The 26,423-nt window shown below is 39.5% G+C and overlaps 1 protein-coding gene across 9 annotated transcripts in view; it reads right to left on the reverse strand.

The window, feature by feature from the left end:
- Positions 1 to 1,888: 1,888 nt before the first annotated feature.
- Positions 1,889 to 26,423, reverse strand: part of PWWP3A (PWWP domain containing 3A, DNA repair factor) — a 30,097-nt gene continuing 5,562 nt past the window's right edge. For all 9 annotated transcript variants that reach the window (XM_034755170.1, XM_034755171.1, XM_034755176.1 and 6 more), the window contains exons 3-14: positions 26,258 to 26,349; positions 25,609 to 25,679; positions 22,448 to 23,494; positions 19,964 to 20,089; positions 15,631 to 15,701; positions 13,926 to 14,005; positions 13,153 to 13,213; positions 11,113 to 11,188; positions 10,006 to 10,056; positions 7,490 to 7,917; positions 6,351 to 6,439; positions 1,889 to 4,797 (exon numbers count right to left, since the gene is read on the reverse strand). In XM_034755170.1, the coding sequence (XP_034611061.1) occupies positions 4,710 to 4,797; positions 6,351 to 6,439; positions 7,490 to 7,917; positions 10,006 to 10,056; positions 11,113 to 11,188; positions 13,153 to 13,213; positions 13,926 to 14,005; positions 15,631 to 15,701; positions 19,964 to 20,089; positions 22,448 to 23,494; positions 25,609 to 25,679; positions 26,258 to 26,349 (2,280 nt within the window). In that variant the 3' untranslated portion in view covers positions 1,889 to 4,709. The remainder of the gene's footprint in view (positions 4,798 to 6,350; positions 6,440 to 7,489; positions 7,918 to 10,005; positions 10,057 to 11,112; positions 11,189 to 13,152; positions 13,214 to 13,925; positions 14,006 to 15,630; positions 15,702 to 19,963; positions 20,090 to 22,447; positions 23,495 to 25,608; positions 25,680 to 26,257; positions 26,350 to 26,423) is intronic.

Below are 26,423 nucleotides of genomic sequence, written 5' to 3' on the forward strand. Positions count from 1 at the left end.
CCTTGTGAGCAAGCTGTGGCTTTTTTACAGTTAATGTGTGGCACCTGGAGGGCGCACGTGCGCGCACACACAAATTTTCTGCCTACAAGACTGGGCACGGGGAAGCTCAGGGCTTCTGCCTGCGGCAGGATTATGAGACTAGGCAGGGGTCGGCAACCTTTCAGAAGTGGTGGGCAGAGTCTTCATTTATTTACTAAAACAACAAGGAGTCTGGTGGCACCTTAAAGACTAACAGATTTATTTGGGCATGAGCTTTCGTGAGTAAAAACCTCACTTCTTCGGATGCATCCGAAGAAGTGAGGTTTTTACTCACGAAAGCTCATGCCCAAATAAATCTGTTAGTCTTTAAGGTGCCACCAGACTCCTTGTTGTTTTAGTAAATAAATGAAGACTCTGCCCACCACTTCTGAAAGGTTGCCGACCCCTGCCTAGTCTCATAATCCTGCCGCAGGCAGAAGCCCTGAGCTTCCCCGTGCCCAGTCTTGTAGGCAGAAAATTTGTGTGTGCGCGCACGTGCGCCCTCCAGGTGCCACACATTAACTGTAAAAAAGCCACAGCTTGCTCACAAGGCACAGTTTGGCCATGCCTACCCTAGACACTTATTTTAGATTAAGAGGGGCATAGATTGATTGAATGGACAGATTCCTGAAAAGCGTGATCACAGTGGGGTTTATACAGGTTTAACATATTTTAGATAAGACAGTGTAATTTCCATTCAGCTGAGGTTCTTGCGAGGATCAGCGTTTTCTCTGAGAAATGTGTCGGCTGGAGCAGTAAGATGCTATTCTTAAAATCTGATATGCAACAGTACAGTACGTGGAGCTGCAACTACCTAGGCAATAGTGCCTCTTTGTTTATTCTCATTCCCTGCAAAACGCTGCTTTCGATTTACAGAGAATTAAAAATATTACTGACAAGAACAGCTTAACAATTAAAAAGCATGGAGTTTACACACACAAAATTTAACAGAACCTTCCTTCCCTAGGATTTTGTCCATACATTGCTTAGATATGAAGAAACATGCTATAGATGCAGATCAATGAACTAGTTTAAGGAGGGGGAAAGTATTTAGGGTGAGGACTTGTCTACATAGGGATATTTATCAACCTAGCTACCCTGCTATACACCTCTACTCCGATATAATGTTGTCCTCGGGAGCCAAAAAAAAAAATCTTACCGCGTTATAGGTGAAACCGCCTTATATCGAACTTGCTTTGATCCGCTGGAGCGCACAGCCCCCCCCCCCCCCCCCCCGAGCGCTGCTTTACTGCGTTATATCTGAATTAGTGTTATATCAGGTACAATATGGGGGTAGAGGTGTATTTATAACTCCCCATCTGGACACTCACTCCAGAATAAGTGTCTCTTTCTGGTTTAATTTATGTTGCTTAGGAAGAGAGAAACTAAGTCTCAAAGAGGGACTCATGTCAGAATAAGAGCATTCACATTAGAAGTTACAATTATGCCAGGAAGTGTCTCCATGTAGCTTAGCCTTAAAGTACTGAACAAGATTCCATCATCAGGGTTTCAAATGATTAAATTGTGTTTGGAAAAAACAACTGAGATATTTGAAGGCCCATTCTTATTACAGTTCTAAAGGGCAAACAGCCTACAATGAAAGTATAAGTACACTCATGTGTTTTACATGTTGAAGGCAAAGTTATCAAAATGTTAACAATAATATTGACAGGAGATCTTAGAAGGTTCAATTTAGATAAACACAAATACTTTTGGATGCTTACTCAAAACCCTCCATGGGTTAGAAATAAAAACACAGTCAGACATAAGTTAAACATTTTAAAAGAAAACCACTTTGCTGACAGAATATTGGAAGTGCTGTTTTTAAACTGTACTGCACATCCCAAAGAAGAACAAGCTACTGATTAAAATGGTTTCTTTTTGGTTAGTCTGCTTTATTAAAAATTACAATACAGGACACTGCTTTCTTATATTCACCCAGATGTTATCTTACAAGATAAACAAAATATTTCAACACAAATACTGTCATTTAATGGTATTTGACATACCCATAGTAGGAAGAAAACAAAAATCAACTCAGCTGTCAGACAATACAAAATGCAGCTGGAAGATTTTTTGGTTAAACAGAGCAATGGATTACATGAACTGTATCTGAAGCAACTGAATTTATTTAAACAAAGTAGAAATAATATACCTTTGAGAGTTCATGTCTTGTTAGGTACCAGTTTTAGTTGGTATTTAAGAAACTGATGTCACACAAAATACCATAAAGAGGTAAATACTGTATATAATAGAAAGTAAATATTACTGCATTAGGCAATATCAATCTGAATGTACTGTTAAATTTAATACATCTTATCATGGGAATTCAAAAAGAGTCTTCAGATTTATCTGTACTTTACAGAAATAGTCTATGCGCTTTCTACAATGAGTGGAAAGTATTTGTTATCCCAATTAAGTTTACAGATCCAATTAAGCCTTTGGATACATATGTGCAGCACCCACTGAAGTTAATGACAGCCAAATGTGGATTTGAGTGCAGAATTTGGCCTTAATATACCCATAAAAATAACAGTTAAAAAAAAAAGCTATCTAGCCTTTGGTTTCTTGACGATAATAATGTTTAAATTTTGTTTTTAATATTTTCAAGGCTAAGCTGTGCTAGGCACATATTAAAAACAAACTTCAACATGATGTACTACTTTAGGCCAATTCATTCTTGGTTAAAGTGCAATTAGATTAGATATTACTACTAGTTTGTATTTAAAAAAAAGTCTTATGGTAGGATGTGATTAGAAGAGGAAAGGGGAAAAATGAACATGGAAAAAGAGTGACACATAAATAAGGCATCAGAATTTCTGAGGTTACTTCTCCCCAGACTAATTCGAGAACATGAGATATTAGAATTTCAGCTATTGTGGCATTGTTTAGAAGTCCCATAACCATTATGGGAATATTGATGAAAAGTGCACATGTGGTTATGATTTATTTCAGGAGGGGAAATGGGTATCACATTGTGATTTAAGCCTTTCCCTGCCTTCTTTCCCCCAACTTTAAGAGATCTACATTTGGTGTGGCCCATTATCTCTGGGAACAGTGGCTGCAGTAGTTTTGTTAAATCTCTCTTCTGAACACGAAGCTTGCACATTGTAAAAGGAGATAGCACCAAGCCTCAGAAATCTCCATCTATAATTAACATCTGCCAAAGCAGCTTTCAAGACCTTTGCAGAGCTCAAGGTATATTTTTATAACTGGCTTGTAATTAAAGGTTTTATACCATGACAAAAAGTGTATATAAATTGCATTATCCCTTTTTGAAAAAGTTTTAGTGAAAAGTAATATGAAAGTACATTTTAGTACGATATCCTCACATTCATTTGTTACATTCATGTTCTTAATACTCCTATTTAATAGGTCACTAAACCATTTAAGGAGGATGGACTCTGAAGATACAGTGCAGTTAGTGTCATTTGAAGAACTATTCAGATGAGTACAATATATATACACACATAATATCAATATGCCATTTTACATTCTATTTTCTCACAAGGAATTAGATTTGAAAAAAATTAAGCTACATCATTTAATTCCATATAAATCAAACTACACCTCAGTTCAGACTGTATACCACACCCTGATCAGAGATTTGCACTACAAATAGAATATAAATAGCTAACCTTTTTGATTGGCTCTTCCCAAATTAAGATGTATTCTGTCAATGAATTCTGATGTCAGCCAGCTTCACTGTAGGCCAGCCAACAGTAATCTGTTTGCAACACGCTAATGAATTTGTGATACCATGATGTGAACTGCTTCTAATGCTGGCACAGCTCCAGAAGCACGCAGATTTGATTTCTGAATAGGCTAGACATAAAAGTGCTAAATGTATGCCTAGAAACTGTGGTTTCATTAACCTACAATATGCTAAACATGACACTCATTGAATTTATTGCTTCATCTTTCTAAATGAGGTGAAGCGGATTGTATTATAAAATAATTTTAGTGTGTTGAACGCCTTCTCTTACACTAAAGTTTACAGTTGCCCTCTTAACAGAAAGAGAGCTTCTGTGCCTTGAGTTTCATTAACGGGTGGCATTTTTATTTCCCCATAGGTACATAAATTAAAGTAGAGCAAGAACAATCAACCTCTGAAAATTTTAAAAACAGGAAACCCAGTATATTTAGCAGTAATGAAACTACCAAAGCATACTTGGCTATAGAAAATCCTGTAACTCTACATTTCTATCACAGATCCCTCTGATGGCAGACCTTTGTTTCCAAAGATATTCTGAAAGGCTAATCCACACAAAATTAAATACAAATTACATGATTATGTCAAAAGCCTCAAAGCATTTGCCATTTATCCTCTTAGATTGTTACGAATGTACATTTCAAGTAGGGTAGGGTGACGTCAAGCTAACTGACTAGCAATACGTCCATAAAAATTTATATTACATCTTTGTAAAATTAATTTTACAGGGAGTTCAGTATCATATCATTCAGAGGAAAGCAATGAGCAGTTCCATTGAACAACAAACTTTCAATAAGACGTAGAAGTACAACTGCATCCGAAAGAACACGGCACTCTGAAGACTCAGCACATCCACTAAAGAATATTTACACGTTGATAAAAAAGTAAAAATATTTCACAATTTATACAAAAAATTGCCTTCTTCTTCATGATATACATTCAGTGCCAGTGCAGACTTTAAAGCTCCCTACCGCTGTTGCTATACGCTGTCTTCAGGGGCAAGGTCAGTCTTCAGCAGCTCCAGTTTCTTTTTTTCTAGAATTTCTGTGTCAAATATTTCTCTTTCCCTGAAAAAAACAAAAACCCCGAACATTGCACTGAACTTCTGCATTTAAAAATAAAAACTTACTTTCTTCTTAAAAATCAAAAAACACACCCAAAACACACTATTGTCAGTAGGAATATTTCCAACATTTAATCATTTCAGCACTCGGATAACGAAAGAAGTTAGCTTTACAATTATAAGTGGGCAGTCAAGGTACATTTTAAAAATGTAATCATTTTAGAATATCTGTTAGTTATTTTTAAATACTGACAATCTTGGGTCTTCATCTTGTCTAGAAGTTTGCATTTTCACCATAACAAAAACATCTAAACTAGTTTTTAATCAAAAACTGATTACAGTAGAACCTCAGTTACAAACACCTTGGGAATGGAGGTTGTCCGTAACTCTGAAATGTTCATAGCTCTGAATAAAATGTGATTGTTGCTCTTTCAAAATGTTTACAAATGAACATTGACTTAACACAGCTTTGAAACTTTACTGTGCAGAAGAACAATGCTGCTTTTAACCATCTTAATTTAAATGAAACAAGCACAGAAACAGTTTCCTTATCTTGTCAATTTTTCTTTTTTAAAATTTCCCCTTTATTTTTCTAGTTTACATTTAACAGTACTGTACTGTATCTGCTTTCCACCCCCACCCCTGTCTCTGATGCTGCCTGATTGTGTACTTCTGGTTCCAAATGAGGTGTGTGGTTGACCAGTCAGCTCATAATTCTGAGGTCCTACTGTACATGCATTAAGTGAAACTGAACGGGAGTCTCCATTTCCTCTTCATATTCAAATTATCCCTTTGTATAGGTCACAACTGCGCTACATAAACAATGACTAGTATTATGCAGTAATCTTCTATGCACCAATTTAATTGGGTTTAGTTACGGTTGCTCAATACATATCAGCCTATGGGCTGCTCTAACTTCAGACAGAGGGATATGGTCCCTAAAGGCCCATATGCCAGCAGAGAATTGGCCTGGGGAGAATTGGCTCCACTCTATTCCCCTCCCCATGCCACTCCGAACTCACTTCCTCCCCTGGTATGCCCCCTTATGCAAGGGAGGAGGCTGGCAAAGGCACACTGCACCAGCATTATGTGAGTTAAGAATTCCCCTCTATCAGCAGAATTCACAACTGGGCCGCTGCAGCCACATTACAACCTCTGAGCGCCACGCATTCAGCATAAAGGGGATTGAACTGGAGCAAAGACTCTAGCCCCCCCCCCCTTTTTTTTTTTTTAAAGTAAGATGAAAAGCCAAATGGTAAGTTTTTTAAGGAGTTAAAATTTCTGACAAGTTTCCATGTTGGAATAGTCAAATCTTGCTTTAAATATGAATACAGAGTAATATTTTTGCAAAAGCTGAGGGACGGCTGGAAAAGCCCACTTTTGAGACAATTTTAGTGACTGAGAAAACAAGGTAAAACCTAATGAGTCTTATTTCCTTATGAACTGGAAGTTGGGGCTATATGCTGATTTGTTATGCAAAGATAGGTGAGAATCAGGCTAATTTCTAGGCAAAAAGTCTGACAAGTAAAATTCTGGAGATTACAATAACCACCATACCGTTTGCTGACAGATGGTCCCTTTATGTACTTTTCCTCTGCTTTCTTGTAGTCTATATCATCCACAGCAGAAATTGCATAAATGATGGCCTGTAAGAACAGAGTTTATTGATACTAGTGAAAAATTAAAGATTAAATTGTATGCACAATAATCTGAAAACAGCAACTGAAATGGTCTCAGCAGATGAACAAAATTCTGGAATAAGGTTTTACCTTATTTAGTAAAGTTCGCTCATCGTGCTTTTAGAAAAAAGTGTGTATTTAAAGAAATGAAATTCAGGAAATAAACTTTTCCTGTAACCCACTTGGAAGGATCTTTTTGCAGCCATAAGAGCTAGAAGTTTAAATTTTGTTTAAAAGAAATTTTAGTTTCTATAGAAGTTGGAAAAGTTCCTTACAAGGATTTTTCCAGTTCTTTTTATAGGCCACCAAGTATTTATAGAGTTTAGGAAAAGTTGTTTGTGTAATTTTCTAAAAATGCAACGATTGGAATAATAAAAGCATTTCAGAAAGGCAAATTATAATTAGCATACTGTGAGAGGCAGTCATCTTCCCTAAAGGTAACATTGTGACACTAGAAATACATGAGCCCAGAGAGCTATTGTATAGCGCTCTTATTCTACAATAAGGCAATTTTGGACAAACCATTAATGTTTGATTTTTAAACTGGTGCTTACATAAGAAGTTTCAGAATAGATCAAGCTGGACAACGGTTTATAAATGGAGATAGAGCTGCCGTTATGCTGGTGTGCATACTCACTTTTCAACAAGATAGCAACACCAGCAGGAGGCCCAGAATGCTAATTTGGCACTTTGTTTTCAAAGAATATTTAAAACAACATATACATGTAAGCTTTCAGATTGCTGTGCTGAACCAAATGGACACCTTTGACCTCCCAAGGCTGAGCCACGTAAACGTGGTTTAATAATAAATAATAATAAAATAATAATAATAATAAAGGGTCCACCTTTTAATCTTAGTTGCCTAAATCCAGAGTCAGGCACTTAATCTGAAGAACCCAAGATTAAAAACTGGGCCCATTAATTTTAACTTGTCTAGCTCAAATATCACTCAATGCCCGGGGAACATTCAGCAAGTCTCTGAACCAAGGTCAAACAACAGTAAAGATGTTCACTTACTTCAGGCAAAAGGACATCCAAAATAAATTTTATTCTATCACCATTTTTTACATCCAGCTTCCTGGTATCTATTTCATGACAGACTTCTTGCAAATAATTCACCACGCAGTCCAACTGCTCTTCATCCTCAAGGTAGGTCTCACAGGTCATATACTGACTTGAATTCAGAAATTCTCTCAGCCATCTGGACTGCTTTTTGCTTTTCAAAATAGCCAAAAGATGCTCTTCTGCCCCCTTTGTCTTCACTATGAAGTCGACTATCTTTGAGTTGGCTTTGTCTCTGGCGGCCCTCGTTCTATCAGGAAGAACTTTCTTGGAGGGTTTGATAGGTGGAGTTTCTGACAAAGATTCTTCAAGGTCTTCCTCTGCTATGACTGGGAAGGTCATTTGTAATTTACCTTGATTAACTTCTTTTCTAACTGGATAGCCTGAAAGGAAAGCCAGCCTTAAAGTAACTGCATCCAAATACACTGCAGATAAGAAAAATAAAATATTTTTTGATTCTGGAAGAGAAACCTTTAACTATGCCAGAAAAGAAACTAAAGAACTGAAATTCGGATAGAAGTGGTTTTGAAATGTATTTGTTCTCAGAACATAGGAGTTCCCATGCTGAAGTGGGCCACTTGTTGATCTAATGTGGCATCAGGTCTTCATCCGCAGCCAATGTCTGATTGACAAAGAATGAAGCCACCCCATAATGCACACTGCTATTTGTGCAATTCTGGATGACAGGGAGATTGGGCCGAGTGAAGTAAAAAATAAACCAGGAAAGATTCCTGCCTAGTGCTTATACGTATCAGCTTATTCCTTGAAGGGTGACAACAGATGTCTTCTCTAACTATGATCTATCTTGTGTATTAAAGTCATTATCATTCGCTTGTGTATAGAGCTGCACACATTCAGTGAGATACAGATAAGGAGTCTTTGCCTCAAAATGCTGTCTGTCCAAAAGACAGACAGCTGATAAGAGGCACTGAGAACCCTGAAGGAGTGAATTTAAATTTTACCTTCATCCTAGTCACTACAGTAGTAGATTTGACCAACTCACCAAATACCTCATAATAGGGCATGTTTAGGACGGAGTCTGTTCAAGTGAGGACAGGATTACCAGGGGATAGAGGTGGAAGAAAAATGCAGCCTGGGTTGTTAGCAATATGTAAATTTATGGAGTCTATTAAAAACAGGCTAAATTATGCCAGTCATTACATCTGCTCTAAAATGAACCATGTCCAGGGAAATAAGCCAGTGCACAGAAGACGTGGCATTTTGCTGGGAAGAAGCACTGTAGTCAGGACAGAGGGCAGCAGCTGAGGAGGAAAGAAAAATGATTGGTGCCATGCCAGCAGCAGGAGTCAAGAGAGTGGCCAGGAAACGAGAAGAGAACTTATCACCCAGAACTGTAGAACAGGCCTAGGAACAGAAACGTCTCCTAAAAGAGAGGAACAGCCATCTTTGGCATGAGTCAGGCAGCACCTCCACCTTAATCTGTATGTCAGATAACACGACCCTCACACCTCCCATTGTCATCTGCAGGGTTAGTGCATCCCTCTTTTCCATATTATGCTATAGTTAGTGTATGGGACTGTGCAGGAAAGGTCAGTTTTGACAAGTTTCAAAAGGCAGGTTGTTTGGGGTCAAAATGATTTGTTTTGGAATTTAAGATAATTTATACAAAAAAATAAAGGTCAAAATCAAAATGTTTTGATTGCTCTTCTGATTTCACCCTCCACCCCGATTTTCAGTTTGCCAAAACGTTTAAGATTTACTTTTTGTCCCAATTCAAGATGGGAAAGTTTTCAAAAATTCAACAATTCTCATGGGACAGGAAAACGGTTTCCTGCCTAATTTGACATTGAATGCCTCCCCTCCCCCCAAAAGCTTCTCTTGATCCCTCTTCCTAACATTCCAACTCAATCCTTTGAAGTCTTGATGTTCTCTATATCCCCTAATAGTTGGAGTGCTTAAGCCTGATCCTCACTTCCTTATTCTGGCAGCTCACCCATTTTTTACACCTGTTCTCCCTCCCCAGCTCACTGTGAAGAAGCAAGTACTACCTACAAACACATGGTGCAGGTACCTTGCCAATCATTTGCAGTGTGTCAAATAAGGGAAAGCTCCCCAGGTCTTAGCAGGTGTCTTGAGGGGAAAAAAAAAAAAAAAAAAAAAAAAAAAAAAAAAAAGGTAGTATGGATTTCACCCTGCCCCATCTCTTTTTCTCTGGGGGCTGCACTGACGGGAAGAGATGAAGGCAACTAGATATTTCTGATCTGACAATATGAAACAACTGTTATTCATGTGCACGAGCACAGAAAAACATGTGCTATAAAAACTGACTAAGATATTTTTAGTTCCAAAATTAAAAGGCAAGTTAACAGCACAGTTTTTAGGCATCCCTGAAGTATGTTGTCAGAAAATCTAACTGCAAGAATTTGGTAGACTAATACATAGGAAGCTATCTACACTGGCTGACATGGACAGGGGAAAAAAAAATCCAGCCTCACCATGGAAATACTTACTGATGTCATCAGCACAGTATTCCAAGAAGGATCCTGTAAAAGAACGACAACCTGAAAAAAATAAAGGAACCTTTATCAATCCAATTAGAATCTCTGAAAACAAAAGTTTGAGATTTTCTACGCAAAGGCTGCGCCTAGAGAAACTTTACAGCTTTTAGGCAAATACTCTAAATGTAAGGTGCTGTAATCAAGACATGATTCAACCATTAAAATACTTTAGTGCAACAGGCATACAGTGTGCAAATTTTAAAACAGAGAAGCCACTTAAAGGTGTCCTGCACAGATAAAGTGCCAATATTGATCAGGTGAACATTTCCAAGCTATGAAGGGTATTCAGCACATTATCTAAACACCACATTGCTCATAATACAGCACCTTTCAACTGAGCATTTCAAAGCCTAAAAACTGACCTGTCTGAAGGTGTGGTCCAATAGTCTAATGCCAGAACCGAGAGCCAGGAACACCTGAGTTCCAATTCCAGTTTGTAGGGCAATTCTTTTGGCCATGAGCATGTCACTTGCCTCAGCTTCTCCCTCATCCATAAGATGGGGAAACCTACTTTTTAAAGAGGCATTGTGAAGATTTGTCAGTCTGTAATGGACTGTGTAAACATTGATTATTTTTTCAGTTCCCATGGCATCCAGCCCACAGCAGGTGGCCCCTGTGAAGCCCACAATGCATGGTGCTACAAAATTAGAGCAACCACAGAACCCCTAGCACAACTAACTCATAACTGCGGTGAGGGGAGCAGAACAGGAATGTGTTTTCTTGGCTTTGAACATTTTCTCTTGCAGACTTGATATAATATATAAACTAGAAAAATCAGGTGTATACGTTTTTTCTGAGGATTCAAAGCACATTGAAAATATTGATTAATGAAGACTCAGCATCCAGTGAGGTATAATTATCACATAGGTGGGCAAACCGAGGCACAAGAAGGAAGAGTTAACTTCAGCCTGCAATAAATCCCAGGTCTCAAGTCTTCTACTCTACCACAATGTCCAGTAAGTATAAAGGTCTCAGCTACACCGGATCTAAAGAAAGACAATATTACAATAGATATATACTAGAAAGGACATGGTTGACAGCCTTGACCCATTTGCTTACCTACTCTAATTCTGTAGTCAGCAATCAATTCAATGCACCACTCAATTTCCTGGCTGTAGTCCTCTTTGGCTTTGTCCTACAATAAAAAAGTCAACAGGTTGGACTTAACTGAATAATTCCTCCTCTTTCAACCAATCAAAAAATAATGCCGGGATGTTTGGTCAGTGTTTTTCTGCAACAGAGTAATGTGTCCATTTGCCATCATAAAATGGATAAGTCTTGCTTATGAAATTGCTTGTTTCTATTTCCAAGGGGAGAAATGGTTCCCAAGTTTTGGGACTGCATTACAGAGGAATCTGAAGATTTCTTAAGGCTTGCAGAAATGCAAGCTAACAGGGGCTGAGTTTGATCTCCCCCATCCTGCAATTAGCACAGAAGTAATTAGATTTTTAAATGAGTATGGCTCCACAGGTTACTCAGATTTTAACACCTACCCCATTTAGGGTTAGGGTTACTGATGGAAGCTGGTGAACACTCAGGACAAGTCATCTTCTGGGAGTCCAGTCACACTGGGAAGTTGATTGTAGAATGCATTTGTTTGACAACCCAGACAGAATGGTTGTAGGTGCCTGAGCACTCTTCCCCTCACAAAGAGCAAGCTTTACTTTATACACTCCAAACCAGCCAACTACATTAACCGACTGACAGAAAACAGCACCCGCATCTCCCTGCTTCACAGGATGTACACAATTCGGTCAATTTGTTGGTCTTCAGCCTTGTAAACATACACACACTCCTTTCCCACTTGCTCTTAGCTGCAGGTTTCCCTCTGCCAGAGCTCACAGGTGAACTGGGATATCTATTCTAGGTCAAAAGGGCAGTTAAAGCTCTTCTTACTCAGCATCAGCGGGGAGAGAACATGGCTTGCAGTTCCAAGGCAGAGGGATTAATTTTGTCTATTACACAGTGTAACAGCCATTTGATCCATATAACCCAAGAACAATTTTATCCCTTTAAAATGGTTAAAATACATTTTAGAAATCTATAAGCTTTCAATGTAGATTAAAGAGAGTACATACTATTATGAATCCATTTCAAGGATATAGAAAACCCTGTTGAAATCAATGCACTTTGTATACTAGTACACAATCCACAAAAATACACATGCTAGAAGGCGCTAAGAAGAACATTCCTAGTGAATATAATGTAGCTCATCTTACATGTTAGACATTTATGAGAGAACTCAGTCCACACTGAATAAATAATACAAAATATTAAGTACTTTTAAAATACTAAAAACCTGAAGACAATTCAAGTACAAGTTTTTTGAGAAAGTACTTTGGAGAGTCTTTTGGATTATTTGCCTATGGATTCCTTCTTGGCTGGGCAATGCTTTTGGCACTTGTCTTTTCAAGGTTTGATTTGAATTTTGAAAGCCTAAAACTAATTTCAATGAAAATGCAAACGCTCAGGAACAGAAGCAATGCACTGTGCTGCTGTAATAAGCTGGAACTTCAGCTCAGTCTCACAAGTATGCTCTAGTTGGGTAAAAAAAATTATGTAACTACTAACTGGAGCATTTATGACTTACCAAACTGCCACCCATTTAGACAGATTCACGCAAAAATTTCTTTAGGCCTGGTCTATGCTAGGAAACTAAAGAACGCTTTCTGCAATGCGTGCTGAATGTGGTTTTGTCCTAAGACGACAGTTAAAGGAAGCCAGATGCTGACAGCCATTAGCTATGGATTACCTTACAGGTACAGGCGCTTAGAGCTTTGAGCTTGGAAGCAGTAAGTCAAACGAAAACCAGTTCCAGAGACAATCCGAGGTACCCACCCTCAAATGCACCCTCCTGCCCTCCATTCTGAAAGACATATCATGCCTTGAATATCTACATTTAATTACTTTGTTCAAGATTGCATTCCAGCTGAAAAAAGTTATACGAACAATAGATTTGAAAAAGAGGCAAGATATATTTGCATAACATTTGATTATGGACTAAAGAACCAATTAAGGCCAATAAGTAGGGATTCAGTTTTAAAGTAATGTCATATACTGAAGAAAAATGTGATGCCTGCTTCTTATTACTGTACTTACTATTAGCTTCTGCTTTTCTTTACAGTCAAAGTGCTTTAGATTTTTGAGACCTATAGAGAAACTTCACGGGGAAAAAAAGAGGAACATAGTTAGTGCATACAGACAAGCTTAGATTCTCACCCCACAGCCCCCCAAATTCTACATCTTTCTGCAGGTTAGGTTCCATAACTAGTTTAAGAATAGAATTTGTACCAGTTTTAATTCTTAGGAGCTACCAGTTCATATTCAAGGAATTGTCTGATGCTAAATTGGGTTAGGCACAAGACAACAGAACAACTGATTTAGGAGTGACATTGACGAGCTTTGAGGGAAGCTATGTCCAGTGGTCCTCAGCTACAGAGATAAAGATGGCCACATGAAGACTGAAGTGCAAGTTTAAAGTTGCTTTGCAGACTTAAGCCAACCCACAAGGACAGGCACATCCACCTTTACTCAACATATGCGGTTTTGTAAAGTTAAGAATCCTTCTGTGTGATCTGCAACACACTGAACAAAAGTTTTATAAAAGCCATGCACATTTTAAGGGGTGGGATGAGGAAGACCTCTCGAGGTTGTTGGCAGTTGTAACAGGATTCCATGGTGGATATGCCATTAACAGCTAAGAGCTACTTTATGCCAACTCAAAACCAGAATGATTGGCTGCGCTAGGCTTCGTACTAGCAAAAGGAATTATGTTCAGAATGCCTCCATTACCCTGGTTGTTAAGGCACTTAGCACAATTCTAACAAATGGTAAGTGAAGTTAGGAAACTGATCAGAATCAACAAAATATACCCCTTTGCCTTCTTGTTATTCATACCCGCTTCTATTAGCAGCACGTTTGCTTTTTTATATTTCCGCGTCACTCTTTTTATCTGTTGAAAATATAAAGACAAGTTAACATTCTAGAAACTGGATTGCTTATAAAGCAATCACATTATTTCCACTTGCATTTTTATATATTGCTCCATGTATCATTACAGAAAATAGATTAAACTTGACGATGTCTAACAGGCAAACAAATAAAGCAAATAAAATTGGTACATTAAGAACAGCATGTGCACACATGGCTTTGTTAGTTGTTTGATTATGCAATTTGTTTTACTTCATTTGAATTTATTCCCTTATTGCCGCACGCTGGAAAAAAGCAAAGTAGCATGATCAAAACAAATTTACAAATTAAAGACAAGAATAACTGATAATTGAGAGTTAATTCATCTTTGGATGCTACCTGTTAACACTGTATTATGATGTACATTAATCATTCTTTCCTATTCAGAACAGAGTAATGCGTGTTAACAGCCACAAGAGGGACCACTTTGCTGGCTGTTCTGACAGGTAGCAACATAATACAATGCAATGAATAAGGAGGAACTCATGAGATTTCACTACCTAATAGAATGGGTTTCAATGGAGAATTTATTATGTATTACAAAGCTCTCTGAGTGATTATCACCTTCTATACTGGAATCTAGAGCAAGTGCTCTATCTTTAGACACCAGACTAGTATTGGGTGACCAGATGTCCCAATTTTATAGGGAAAGTTGGGATTTTGGGGGCTTTTTCTTATATAGGCACCTATTACTCCCCACCCCATCCCGATTTTTCCACACTTGACATCTGGTCACCCCTAGACTTGCAGCTACACACTTCAACAAGCATGTCATCCTTAACATCTGTCTCTTAAAGGTGACTGATGAGTTCCCAGTGATGTCTGGGAAGCAAAATTTTGGGCTTGTGCCCTTTTTTCTACTTTATAGGGTTTAAAGATTATGTCAAGAGATTTCACAAAAACATTTTTTGCCGCTGCTAGTTTTTTACATCCAAAATACAGGTTCTCTTTACCCCAAAATATTACAGTGATTAGAGAATGAGGGAAACATCACAAGAATCAAGACAGATGAGCAATTTAGCAAGGCACTGATTTTTAATCAGGGGGATAAAGCTCTGGGGAGTGGGTTGTTTTTCATTAAAAAATATTTAATTCAAATGCCTAAATAGCACTTTGAATCTATAATAGAGACATTTTTTGGTCCTTCTTCAGTGGAAGTAAGCACTAATAAGACACTTGAGACATACCTTTCTCCACCTCTCCCCCCAAAAAGATATTCTTCCAGCTAAACTAGAGAAGTCTACACATTGAAGTTCCTGATATTTTAAAAAAGTAAAAATCAAAAGAAAAAGTAAAACCTTTAAAATACCTTTTGGGTGGTCTCTGTGCATAAAAATCCTTTACAGTTCATCTAGCAAACTCAGATCGGCACTGCACACCTTGCCATGGGAAAGCAAAAATCTATCCTGCTTTCAGGTAGCCACTGTTTTTAAATGTTGTTCAAAGATTTTGAACCAATGTAAGTAATGACACAGGGAAGAGTGCTGAGTGTTCTCAACTTATCCTGAAGTCAGTGAGGGCTGAAGATATTCAATACAGCCATACAGGATTTCAGAATCAGACCCTTGGATCCCATTTTCAAAAAAAGTAGTAAGGTGCTGTTCTTACCACTGCTGGCCAATATGGATATCTTCGCAATTTGCACCAGACCAACATCCCTGGTTCAATTGAACATGGTTCTACAGCACAAAAATAAAAGTTAATTGGACTACATAATTAGACAAGTGTAATATTTACATAGCATCATTGATGTTCAAACAAGTAAGACAAGGTCCCTGAACTACAACCTCAAGTTACGCTAAGAAACAGGGTCCCTTTGTGCTAGGCATTGTACACAATACATAAGATGACTGTCCCCGCCCCAGAGATCTTACAATCTCAGTATCTCCATTAGTCTCCTAGGAACACAGGAATTGCGAAACTGGATCAAACTCATGGTCCATCTAGTCCAGTGTCCTCTCCAACAGTGGCCAGTGACAGATGCTTCAGAGGAACATGCAAGCAACCCTGCAGCTGGCAAATGTGAAATAATCTGCCCTCTATGATAATCTCAACCCAATCCCTAATAGCTAGAGATTAGTGGCAGGCCTTAAGACACTATCAGCATTAACTATAACAATCCTGGATAGTCTTGTTATCCAGATAAGTGCAATCCCTCTTGGGATCTTGGTAATTTTTTTGGCCTCATCAACATTCTGTGGCAACAAGTTCCACAGTCTAATTATGTGTTCTGTGGGGAAAAAGTCCTTTTATTGGATATGAATTTGTTATATTTCAGTTTCATTAGCTGTTCCCTTGTTCCTGTGTTATGAGACAAGGAGAACAGATGCTCCTAAGCTAGTCTCTACACTAGTCATTATTCTGTATGTTATCACCATGTCCTTTTGTCATTATCCCTTTTTTAAGGTAAATCAGCCCAATCTTTTCCATCTCTATTTGTACAAGAGTTTTTTCCATGGCCTAATCATTCTCATCATCAGTAAGATAGGGTAACAAGTACCACACATAGTATTCAAGAGGAGAGTGCACCATTGATTTACATAATGGCATAAGAACTTTTTCGAGTGTCCTCCAACATGGATCAGACAGAGAAAAAGATTTGGTGAAGGTGAATGAGGGAGCCAAAGAGACAAGGATAGAAGTTTTTGTGAACTATTCCTAGAGGGAAGCAAGAGTGGTGTGATAGGGTGCAAAGTGGATACTTCTAGTTCCATGTTGGGACTGGATAGCCAGGGCTGGCCTTACCATGAAGCGAACTGAGATGGCTGCCTCAGGTGTCAGACGGGGTGGGGGTGGGACACACTAGGACCCAGAATGTAGAAAATTGTGTCTGCTGCTGGTGCATTTGTATTCTCGCTGCTCTAGATGCACCAAGATGGTGCAGTGCTGTGCTGGGGGAAGGAGGGCACAAGAGACATAACAGGCAGGCAGGCGAAAAGGCGAGAGGAAATAACAAAAAGCAGCAGGAGCTGCAGGGAGTGAGAGGAGGAGAAGCTGCCGCTTATGTACCTCTCTAGTACCCCTAGGAGCCTGGACTGATTAACACCAGCTTCTCAGGGAGCTTCCTGTTTCCTGCTGCTTCCCTGAACCCACTTGAGGAGAACAGGCAGTCAACTGAAGTAGTAGGAGCCAGTTAGACCCTTAAGACACTGATTTCTTCCCTCACTCAGGCCCTGCTACCAGCCTGCTTATTTGCCCCCTTCAACTGAGTGTTGAGAGCCACTATAGCTGTCACAGAACAACAGTCATGAGGTAAAGAAGAAAATGCCCCTCTGGGGCAGCATTCAGAAAGCAAGCAAGCAAAGGAAGCTTTTCTAAGCAGGAAGGAGCTCTCCTGAGATAAGACACAAATGTTCACGATGAGCCTGCCAGCCCCAGTGAGGATGCGAGTGATGAGGAGATGCCTGATCGTCCAGTTAGTCAGAGTGCAGGTGACCTGGCAGCTACTGCAGCATCCATATCTCCATCTCAAATGGATGTAACCATGCACATTCCTGAAGAAAAGTGTAGATCAGAGAAGAGTGTGGTGGAGACACAAGAAACAGCTGCTGTTGAGTTTAGTTCCTTAAATCTAGATGATCCAGGACTGTGGACCCACTTAAGCAGTAGCCTGAGGGACTTCCTTGTACTGCATGGGTGACAGCAAGTGAAAAATGTAATGTTCCCCAAAGACAATGAAAATAGAAGTTTCCATCCAACACATTACTGGCGTGAAATCCCCAATGGTGACAAAGTGGAGAGGCCATGGCTTATGTACTCAAAAACGCAGAATGCTGCGTACTGTTTTTGTTGCAAACTCTTCCAGTCTAATGTTCCAACCACACTGGGTTCTACAGGAACAAAGGACCTGAAAAATCTGGCTAGAAATCTGGCATGCCATAAGAAGGCAGCAAATCACCAGAGAGCATTCCATAGGTGGAAAGAGGTTGAGATGAGCCTAAGGTTAAAGGCCACCATAGATGAGCAACATCAAGAGAAGATTGTATCAGAGTCTCTTTACTGGCAAAATGTTCTGAAAAGGCTCATTGCCATTGTGAGAATGCTTGCTACCCAAAACCTAGCACTGCGTGGCACTTCAGATCGGATGTATGTGCCAAACAATGGAAACTTCCTTAAAATTGTGGAGCTGATGGCTGAGTTTGATGCTGTACTCCAGGAGCATCTAAGAAGAGTCACCACCCAAGAATGTACACACCACTACCTTGGAAAAACAATTAAAAATGAGATCATACAGTTACTGGCAACAAAAGTCAAACAGAAGATTGTGGCAGATCTAAAGTCAACAAGATATTACTCTTATTCTGGACTGCACACCTGACATCAGCCATACGGAACAAATGACTTTAATGGTGCGTTTTGTAACAACAGAACCTAGTGAAAATGTCCCTGCAATGGTGACTGTCAGAGCATTTTCTAAAATGTATTGACATTGATGTACAACAAGAGCTGGTTTGACAAATGTGCTTCTTAAAAAGCTGGAAGATATGGGAATTGCGATAGCCGACATGAGAGGTCAGGGCTACGATAATGGTGCCAACATGAGAGGAAAGAACAGAGGAGTGCAGACATGGATCCGAGAGTTAAACCCTCGAACTTTTTTTGTCTCATGCAGTTCATTGAACTTGGTGGGTCAGTGATACAGCGCCAGCTTCTAGTGAGGCTGCTGAATTTTTTAAATGTAATTCAAAGCATCTATGTATTTTTCTCTGCATTAACTCATTGATGGCAAATTTTGAAGCAACATCAGGGAACATTCTCTCTGACACTGAAACCGAGTGCCACACAATGGGAAAGTTGAGAGGAGGCAGTATGTTTGGGATGTTGTATGATATTCCAGAGCTCCTCACTATACCTGAAGAAGACCTACACCAGCAATGCAGGGCACTAAAGACAGTGTTGACACATGATGACATGCGCGATATTGATGCAAGTGATTTAGGTGATGAACTAAAAACCCTTTCAAGATACATTTCAGCAGGATCAACTCCAAAGGCTGTTCTGGAATATATGTGCACAAATAAGATGACCACCCTCTTTCCAAATGCTGTTGTTGCTCTGCCCATACTTCTAACACTTCCTGTAACAGCTGCCAGTGGAGAACGAGCTTCTCCAAGCTGAAATTAAGAAAAACACATCTATGCTCCACAATGACACAGGAGAGGCTGGTTGGCCTTGCAACCATCTCAATAGAGCATAAGCTGGCCCAGACTGTGGACCTTCAGGAAGCAGTTCAAATCTTTGCGACCAGGAAGGCCGGGAAAGCACCAATTTGATTATTCAAACAGATAAAAATGCCAGTGTTTACTATGCAGACAAGAAAAGTTACATTTGCTGTTCAGGTGTTTGAAAGTTAAGTGTTACTTAAAATTCTTGAACAAGGCATTTTAAGTTGTTAGTCGTCCTTTATTGGGGTAGGCAACAGAGCAGTACCACGAGAGGAGAACAGGAAGAAGGCAGAATTGAGACCTTTCACATTTTTGGCCCAAGCAAGGGGGTATGGGGTAGCATAGGTGCCAAAATGTTGTGGGCCAGCCCTATGGATAGCATACACATCCCCTGACATTCGCCCACATCTGGAGTGAGGGGGAAGACAGACAAAAGTCATCACATCATAGCAGCTCTTTCCAAAGACTTCTCTAGTACTGGTAAAAGGAATTGACTGTCAGAGGCCTGAAAGAAGCCCATATTTCTGGGAGCAGAGAGGTAAGACAGCATGGCCTGAAGATATTCCTTTAAGAGGAGTTTGCATGCAGCTTCTAGAGCTGTGCATGAACATGTTGCCACACGCAAATGAACAAAACAACATTCACAGTTTCTAACCAGAACAAGTCTAATGAATAAAAACATTTGTTTGTTACCAAGCTATTAGTAAACAAAGTCTAAATCATATTTAAGTCTTCAATGACTAAGGCTCAAAGAAATAGTTACATTCTCTTCTTACCTTGACGTAAAAGAATACTAGGAAGTTCTTCATCTTCCTCTTCTTCCTCCTCATCTACCAAAGTTGTATCGAGAGAGATATCTCCTGGAGAGCTAAACTTCAAAGACAGATCAGAGGATTCCAATCCTGTCAGTGAAATGAGAAGAATTGTTTTATCGTATTTTTTTCTGGTCATGCAAGGTATCTTAATTTGAAAAATATCCCAATAGTATTTTGAATTACTGAGTTCATTACATCTATTAAGCTATGACAATTTGCCATTGCGCATTCTAACCTAGGCACACTGACAACTCCATTTGATTTTAATGGAGTTACTTCAAACTTACCCTGGTGTAAAATCAGAATCTGGCCAGTGAATATTGAGTTAAGTGCTTAAGAAATTAGGAAGGGGAGAGGAACAGACTTCTGTAAATAAGTGTCTAGAAACAACAAGGATCTTTAAAAAAAAAAAAAAAGGGAAGGGGAGAGACTTCTGCTAGGGTAGAATCCTTATGACTCAGAGAAAGGAAGAAAGTCAAAAGGTTGCATGGGCTGCTTGAATTGAAGGAAATAATACAATACATTTTAGACAGACAAGCAAGTAGCAGTCTTGAGTACAGGAGAAATAATTATTCAAATACGAAATGATGCACACACATTAGTTCACAGGTATTTAGCCATATTTTAAAGGATGGCTTGCCCTTGGGCTGGAGAGCCTGGGGCCAAGCCAACCCTGATTACACGAGCCCTACCTGAGGGGAATAAGGCAATTCCATATGAAGGGCAGAAGGTGGCTGCAGTCAGGGGGAAGCTCAGAAGACTGCAGAGATGCTCCTGCAGGGAAGACCCTGAGCCCAAGGGAATTGCTCCAGCTAGGAAGAACTGGGAGTAGCCTGCAAAGGCAGAGGGAACTCTGACCAGACCAGGGGAGTTTCGGCTGTAACCAGATAAAGGCTGGAGAGGCGACTTTTGCATTTAGTTTTGAACTTTAAGTTAATAAATTAAACCCTACAGAAGGCAGTGGCAATCAGACTGGAAAAACCTTGTGCAGAGTTTATCTGGGGATCCAAGAAGGGAAACTGAGGTGAGGGACTGCATGTTGGGCTGCCCTGAGGCCATCAGGGGATGCCATGAGGTGGCTACTTGTCTGCATCATATGATTCCACTAAGCCACACAACAGGATCTATACAGATTAATCCACAGATAAGCAGTTCAGTGTTGATCCACACACTGAAGAGAAATAAGAATATATTTGTAGATCTGGTACTAGCCTGCTTTTTTGCACAGTCAGAAAATAAAGAAAGCAGCAAGCTGTGGCTTGACTTTGACTAAGACTCAAGTCTATGAAAAAAAAGGTAGTGGAAAGGAAGCATCTAAACACTTGTTACTAATTTAATTGACTTCATAATTAGAAATAGAACAAATTAGCAAGAACAATTAACGCTCTTTAGAACAGTGAATTTTGGAATAAAGGAAATCAAACAAGATCTAAAAGAGTGGTGAGAGGGGCAAGGTGTGAAACTGACTGCTCAAACTACAAGTATTGCCAAAGATTATCTGCCTCCTTATAAACAATACACTTGTCAATGGATATAGAAACTGTAGATATTCAAGTAGTAAAACATCAAGCGGAGGTCAAACGATGAAGGAGACTGAAGTCTAGAATTAACACTGGAGAATTACAGTAGGAATCGACAAGGCATTAAAATACAAGCTTGTGCAATTTTCATGTGAATTGTTCAGCGAAGGAACCAGAACCTCTAAAAAGCATGCTAAGAAACTTATCAGTTACTATCACAACGCTGAAGAGCAGTAAAAATCCTAACAATTAATGGAAAGTTTGCAAGTTCCCACTATATTTCTTAGTAACACTGAACTACAAAATAGTCAGATAATAATCTGGCACTGCACAAAAAATTAAAACATTTGGTAAAGCAGAAATGACATGTCATGGGTACTGTAAAGATGCTCATTGTCACACTAACATTTTGTTAAGAGAGAGCCAATGATTATACCACTGTATAACGTTTCTCTAAACAAAAGCTCATTGTTGTAATGATTATTGTATTGTGTTGGATATTTACAAGGATAGGAGTTGCAAAAACTTCCTAAATAAAGAGTTTAATAAAAAACAAAAATAAAATTTAGTAAATCACATCTAGTACTGGTAAGTTATTCTGCATCATAACTTTCAATCCAAAGCATTGTTGGAATGGAGAAAGTGTTGAATTGTCCATCTCACTAAGCAATTCTGAAATTTCCCCAACAGGGAAATATCTTCCTTCTAGCCAATATGACTGAACTGTTTCCACATTTAAATTTCAGGGAAACAAAACAAAACAAAAAACTTCAGATAGAGGGACTGGCCATGATGGACTTTAGTATAAAATGAGTATTCAGAGAACGCCTTCCTCAAGATATTGCAACTTCCCACAATAATAGATAAGCAATATTTGAACATCAAATGGCATAAAAGTCCTAGTTCCCCCACTGAAATACTTTACCTTCTTCGTCTTCGTCAAAATCAGGTAGCTGACAGTTTTTAGTTTTATTCACAGGACTATATGAAGTACCCTTATTCTCCTCTTTTTTAAACTCAGAAAGAGGGCTATCAGAATAATTTTTGTGTTTAGAAGCCACAGATAAAGGTTCAGGGCCACTTATGCATCCCCCTTTTCTGTGCAGAGGTGACACTGCAGTAGTCTTTTGTTTCCAGCTAACACACTTTGAATTCACTGGCTTTTTGCTCCCATCTAACATTTTATATTTCCTTGCTGGAGTGTCTCTCTCTTCACTGCTGTTACTCTCCAATTCAGGTGAGGTACTTGTAATAGAAAAATCCAGTAATCTCTTTTTGGGCAGACCCCTAACATTTGGCCTTTTTCCAGCAGATATTAACATAGTAGAATTGCAGGAAGCAGATACTGGGGTACTCTCTCTAACAAAAACACGTGCTGTATCATCCGGGGATTTAGTGCTAGGAGATGAGGATTCGCTTGCATCTCTAGGTCTCTTTCTTCCTTTCTTACTTTTCTCATTCTCTTTTAGCAAAAGCGATGAGCTTTTTCCGGTTTTGGACTCTGGCAACAATTTGGATTTTACTTTTTTCTGTTGAGTTAATGTTTTTAGTTTTGATTTAGCTGTCTTGCAATGCTGGCTTTCCGACTTCCATGTGCTAGAAAAGTCCCCAGATTTAGATCCTAAAGAATTTGTTCTGTTTCCACGTGTTTTAGCCGTCTCCTTGGAACTGAGCCGACATTTTCGTTTGTTTTTTTCTGTATCAGTTTGTGGACTGGGTGTCTTTTGTTTCTTTTTTTTCTTCAAGGTCTCGCCCCCTTCCAATTTTATTTTTGGGGAAGCTATTGGACATCTAGTCACAGGAGGAGATAATGAAGTTCTTATTTTATTTTCTTTCTGGGCTGATCGAGTAGTTCGTCCCTCATCTGAAGGCCTTACTTGTTTCAGAGAGTCACTCAAAATATCTAGAGCGATTTTAAGAGCTTTCCGATACTTCAGTTCTTCCACAGGGTGACTAGGTTTATTCCTCTGGTCTGTTGAAAGAGGCATGCAAGAAGTTACGATTACTTTTCCTTTGTGTATTAAAAATATAATGTACTGTTTTTATAGTACCTCTTGCACAGGGCATCACAGAATGCATGGCAAAAAACACCATTAGTTTTTTAAAGGCAGAAAGGAAATGCTAACAAAGGCTCATGCTTCTCTCCGATTACAAATTTTAAATAGACTTGTACAGGTTAAAACACATCCTGGCCAAGATTCTCTGTTATGCCTCCCTCAGTGCAGCACGGAAGGCCTACCACAGGGGAAGGAAGAGCAAAAGTGAATAAAAGAGCATATAACTAAACTGCTACCAAAATGGTCAGACCATTTTCCACATGCAGATTTGAGATACCAACTAAATGAAGCAAGCTGGAAACCCATAAGGAAAATGATTCACAGGCATTAAGGTCAGAAGAGACTATTACAACACTCTTCTAGTCTGATCTCCTGCGTAACACAGGCCAAAGAACCTCACCCAGTAAACTGCATCAAGGCCATAACTTCTGTTAAGCTATATAGCACAGGGGTGGCCAACCTGAGCCTGAGAAGGAGCGAGAATTTACCAATGTACATTGCTAAAGAGCCACAGTAATATGTCAGCAGCCCCCCATCTGCTTCCCTTCCCTGGCTGCCAGTGCCTCCTGCCCCCTGGCAGCCCCACCAATCAGCGCCTCTCCCTCCCTCCCCACACTTCCCAATCATCTGTTTCATGGTGGGCTGCAGATTGGGGGGGTGGGGGGGGAAAAAGAGAGCAAGGCCATGGCAGTCTAAGAGGAGGGGTGGCGTGGGGACTGGGCCTGCGGCAGAGCCAGGGGTTGACCAGTGAGCACCCCCCGGCACATTGAAAAGTTGGCGCCTGTAGCTCCTGGAGTCAGTGCCTATACAAGGAGCCGCATATTAACTTCTGAAGAGCCGAACATGGCTCTGGAGCCACAGGTTGGCCACCGCTGATATAGCATCTCTTTCCTAAAGATACCCAGGCCTGATTTAAAGACTTCAGATTATGAAGACTCCACAACATCCCTAGATAAGGTGTTCCAACGGTGAATTACCCTCACTGTTAAAAATATGCACCTTGTTTCTTATCTGAATTTGTCTAGTTTCAGCTTCCAACCACTGGATCCCATTATGCCTTCTCCTGCTATACTAAAGTGCCCTTTACTATCAGAAGTCTCTTCCCCATACAAGTATTGGTAGACTGATCAAATCACCTCTTAACCTTCTCTTGGATAAACTAAATAGACCGAGGCCAGGCCTACACTTGGAAGGATTTGGCAGTATAGTGCTACTAAGTATCAGAGGGGCAGCCGTGTTAGTTTGGAGCTGTAAAAAGCGACAGAGAGTCCTGTGGCACCTTACAGACTAATAGACATATTGGAGCATAAGCTTCCGTGGGTGAATACCCACTTCGTCAGATGAACGGGATACGGGTATACTACAGCAGCAAAGCACTCTAGCGCGGATGCCATTTATATTGGGAAAACTGCACTTTTGCCAGTGTAACTTATACCACGCCTCCTAAACAAAATAAGGTATACCAGCAAAAACTGCATCTATGGTAGGGGCTTTTGACAGCAGAGCAACATCAGTCACACCTCATCAGACCCCTGACCGGCACAGCTATGCTGGCAACAGTTTTTAGAGTCATTGAACCTGGAGACAGAAAAATGAAGCGGCTTTGCCCAAGGCAATATAGCAAATCAGTGGCAGAGCCATAATCAGAACTCAAGACCTGCTGACTCCCATTTGTCCTTGTGCCTTTAAGAATGAAGTTTACGTCTCTGTGTTGCTTCACACACCATTTCCAAATGGCCAATAACTTAACAGGGGAGTTAGGTGACAGTCTGGCTACTAAATATGCTTTTTAAAAAAAAATAACTGTGACATGGCTTGCACAGAAGTCACTCCTCAGTACATATTGGTATCACATTACAGAGATGGCATATTTGGGGAACATCAGAGGTAGCTGATGTTGTGATGTTTCATGTATCCACATGGAGACTATTTCTGGAAGCCTCCCAGGGAAACGAATGAGTCAGGTATTTAGATACTCCCCCACCTATTTCTTCCTTTTCTACCACCCATGTAAAGTAAAGTATCCCACCTAATTCAGAGGCAATGATTTTTATGCGCTCCTCCTCCAAAGGCTCCGTGTCTGTACAATTCACATTAGTCCTGAAAGAACAGTAAAATTGTTCAAGTCTTAAATTAGTAATGACATTACATTGTTTTAGAAGTCTCATTTTCTTTAGACAATAGGAAATCAATACCTTTTCCTCAGTATTTTGAATAGCACAAATCACCTGCCATATTGAGAGAAAAACACTGCAACTTGCTGTTTAATATGGACCGTAAGGACAATAATAAAATCAAGAGGTTGACTGGTAAGGTGGAAGATATCAAGTCCACTATCTAAAATATTTCAATAATTACATGTATATGGAAGATAGTAATAAAAAAAGAAACGTTATCTTTTGCCTTCTGAAATACCAGGAGGCTTTGCTACTTTTAATGACCATGAAACAGGTTTCAAATCAAAGCCTAGAACAGTTTAAGTATGGCATATTAGTACAATTGTTCAGACAAGATTTTATGCATTTAAAAACTGTCACAAAATTCTGGTTAGCCAACAAGACACTTCAGAAATCAATTAATCTGGTTTTAGAGACTGCTTCAAGAATCAATGATTACAGCATGTTTGCCACACATTTGCATTCTTCAATAGAAGATGATTAATGAAAAGGGTACTTAACTGTTCTTCCAGACCGAGTATTTCAACTTTGAAAGAGGCTGCTTTTGCTTTAGGAACAACTGGTCTTCCGGAAGTTCTGATTTTGCATAAAACCTAAATGAAGAAAAAGTATAATTTTTACAGCCATGCACACAATGCTCATAAGAGTAAAGATGTCGTACAGCATG

The sequence above is a fragment of the Trachemys scripta genome, chromosome 22 (genome assembly GCF_013100865.1).
Source record: "Trachemys scripta elegans isolate TJP31775 chromosome 22, CAS_Tse_1.0, whole genome shotgun sequence".
Classification (NCBI taxonomy): Eukaryota; Metazoa; Chordata; order Testudines; family Emydidae; genus Trachemys; species Trachemys scripta.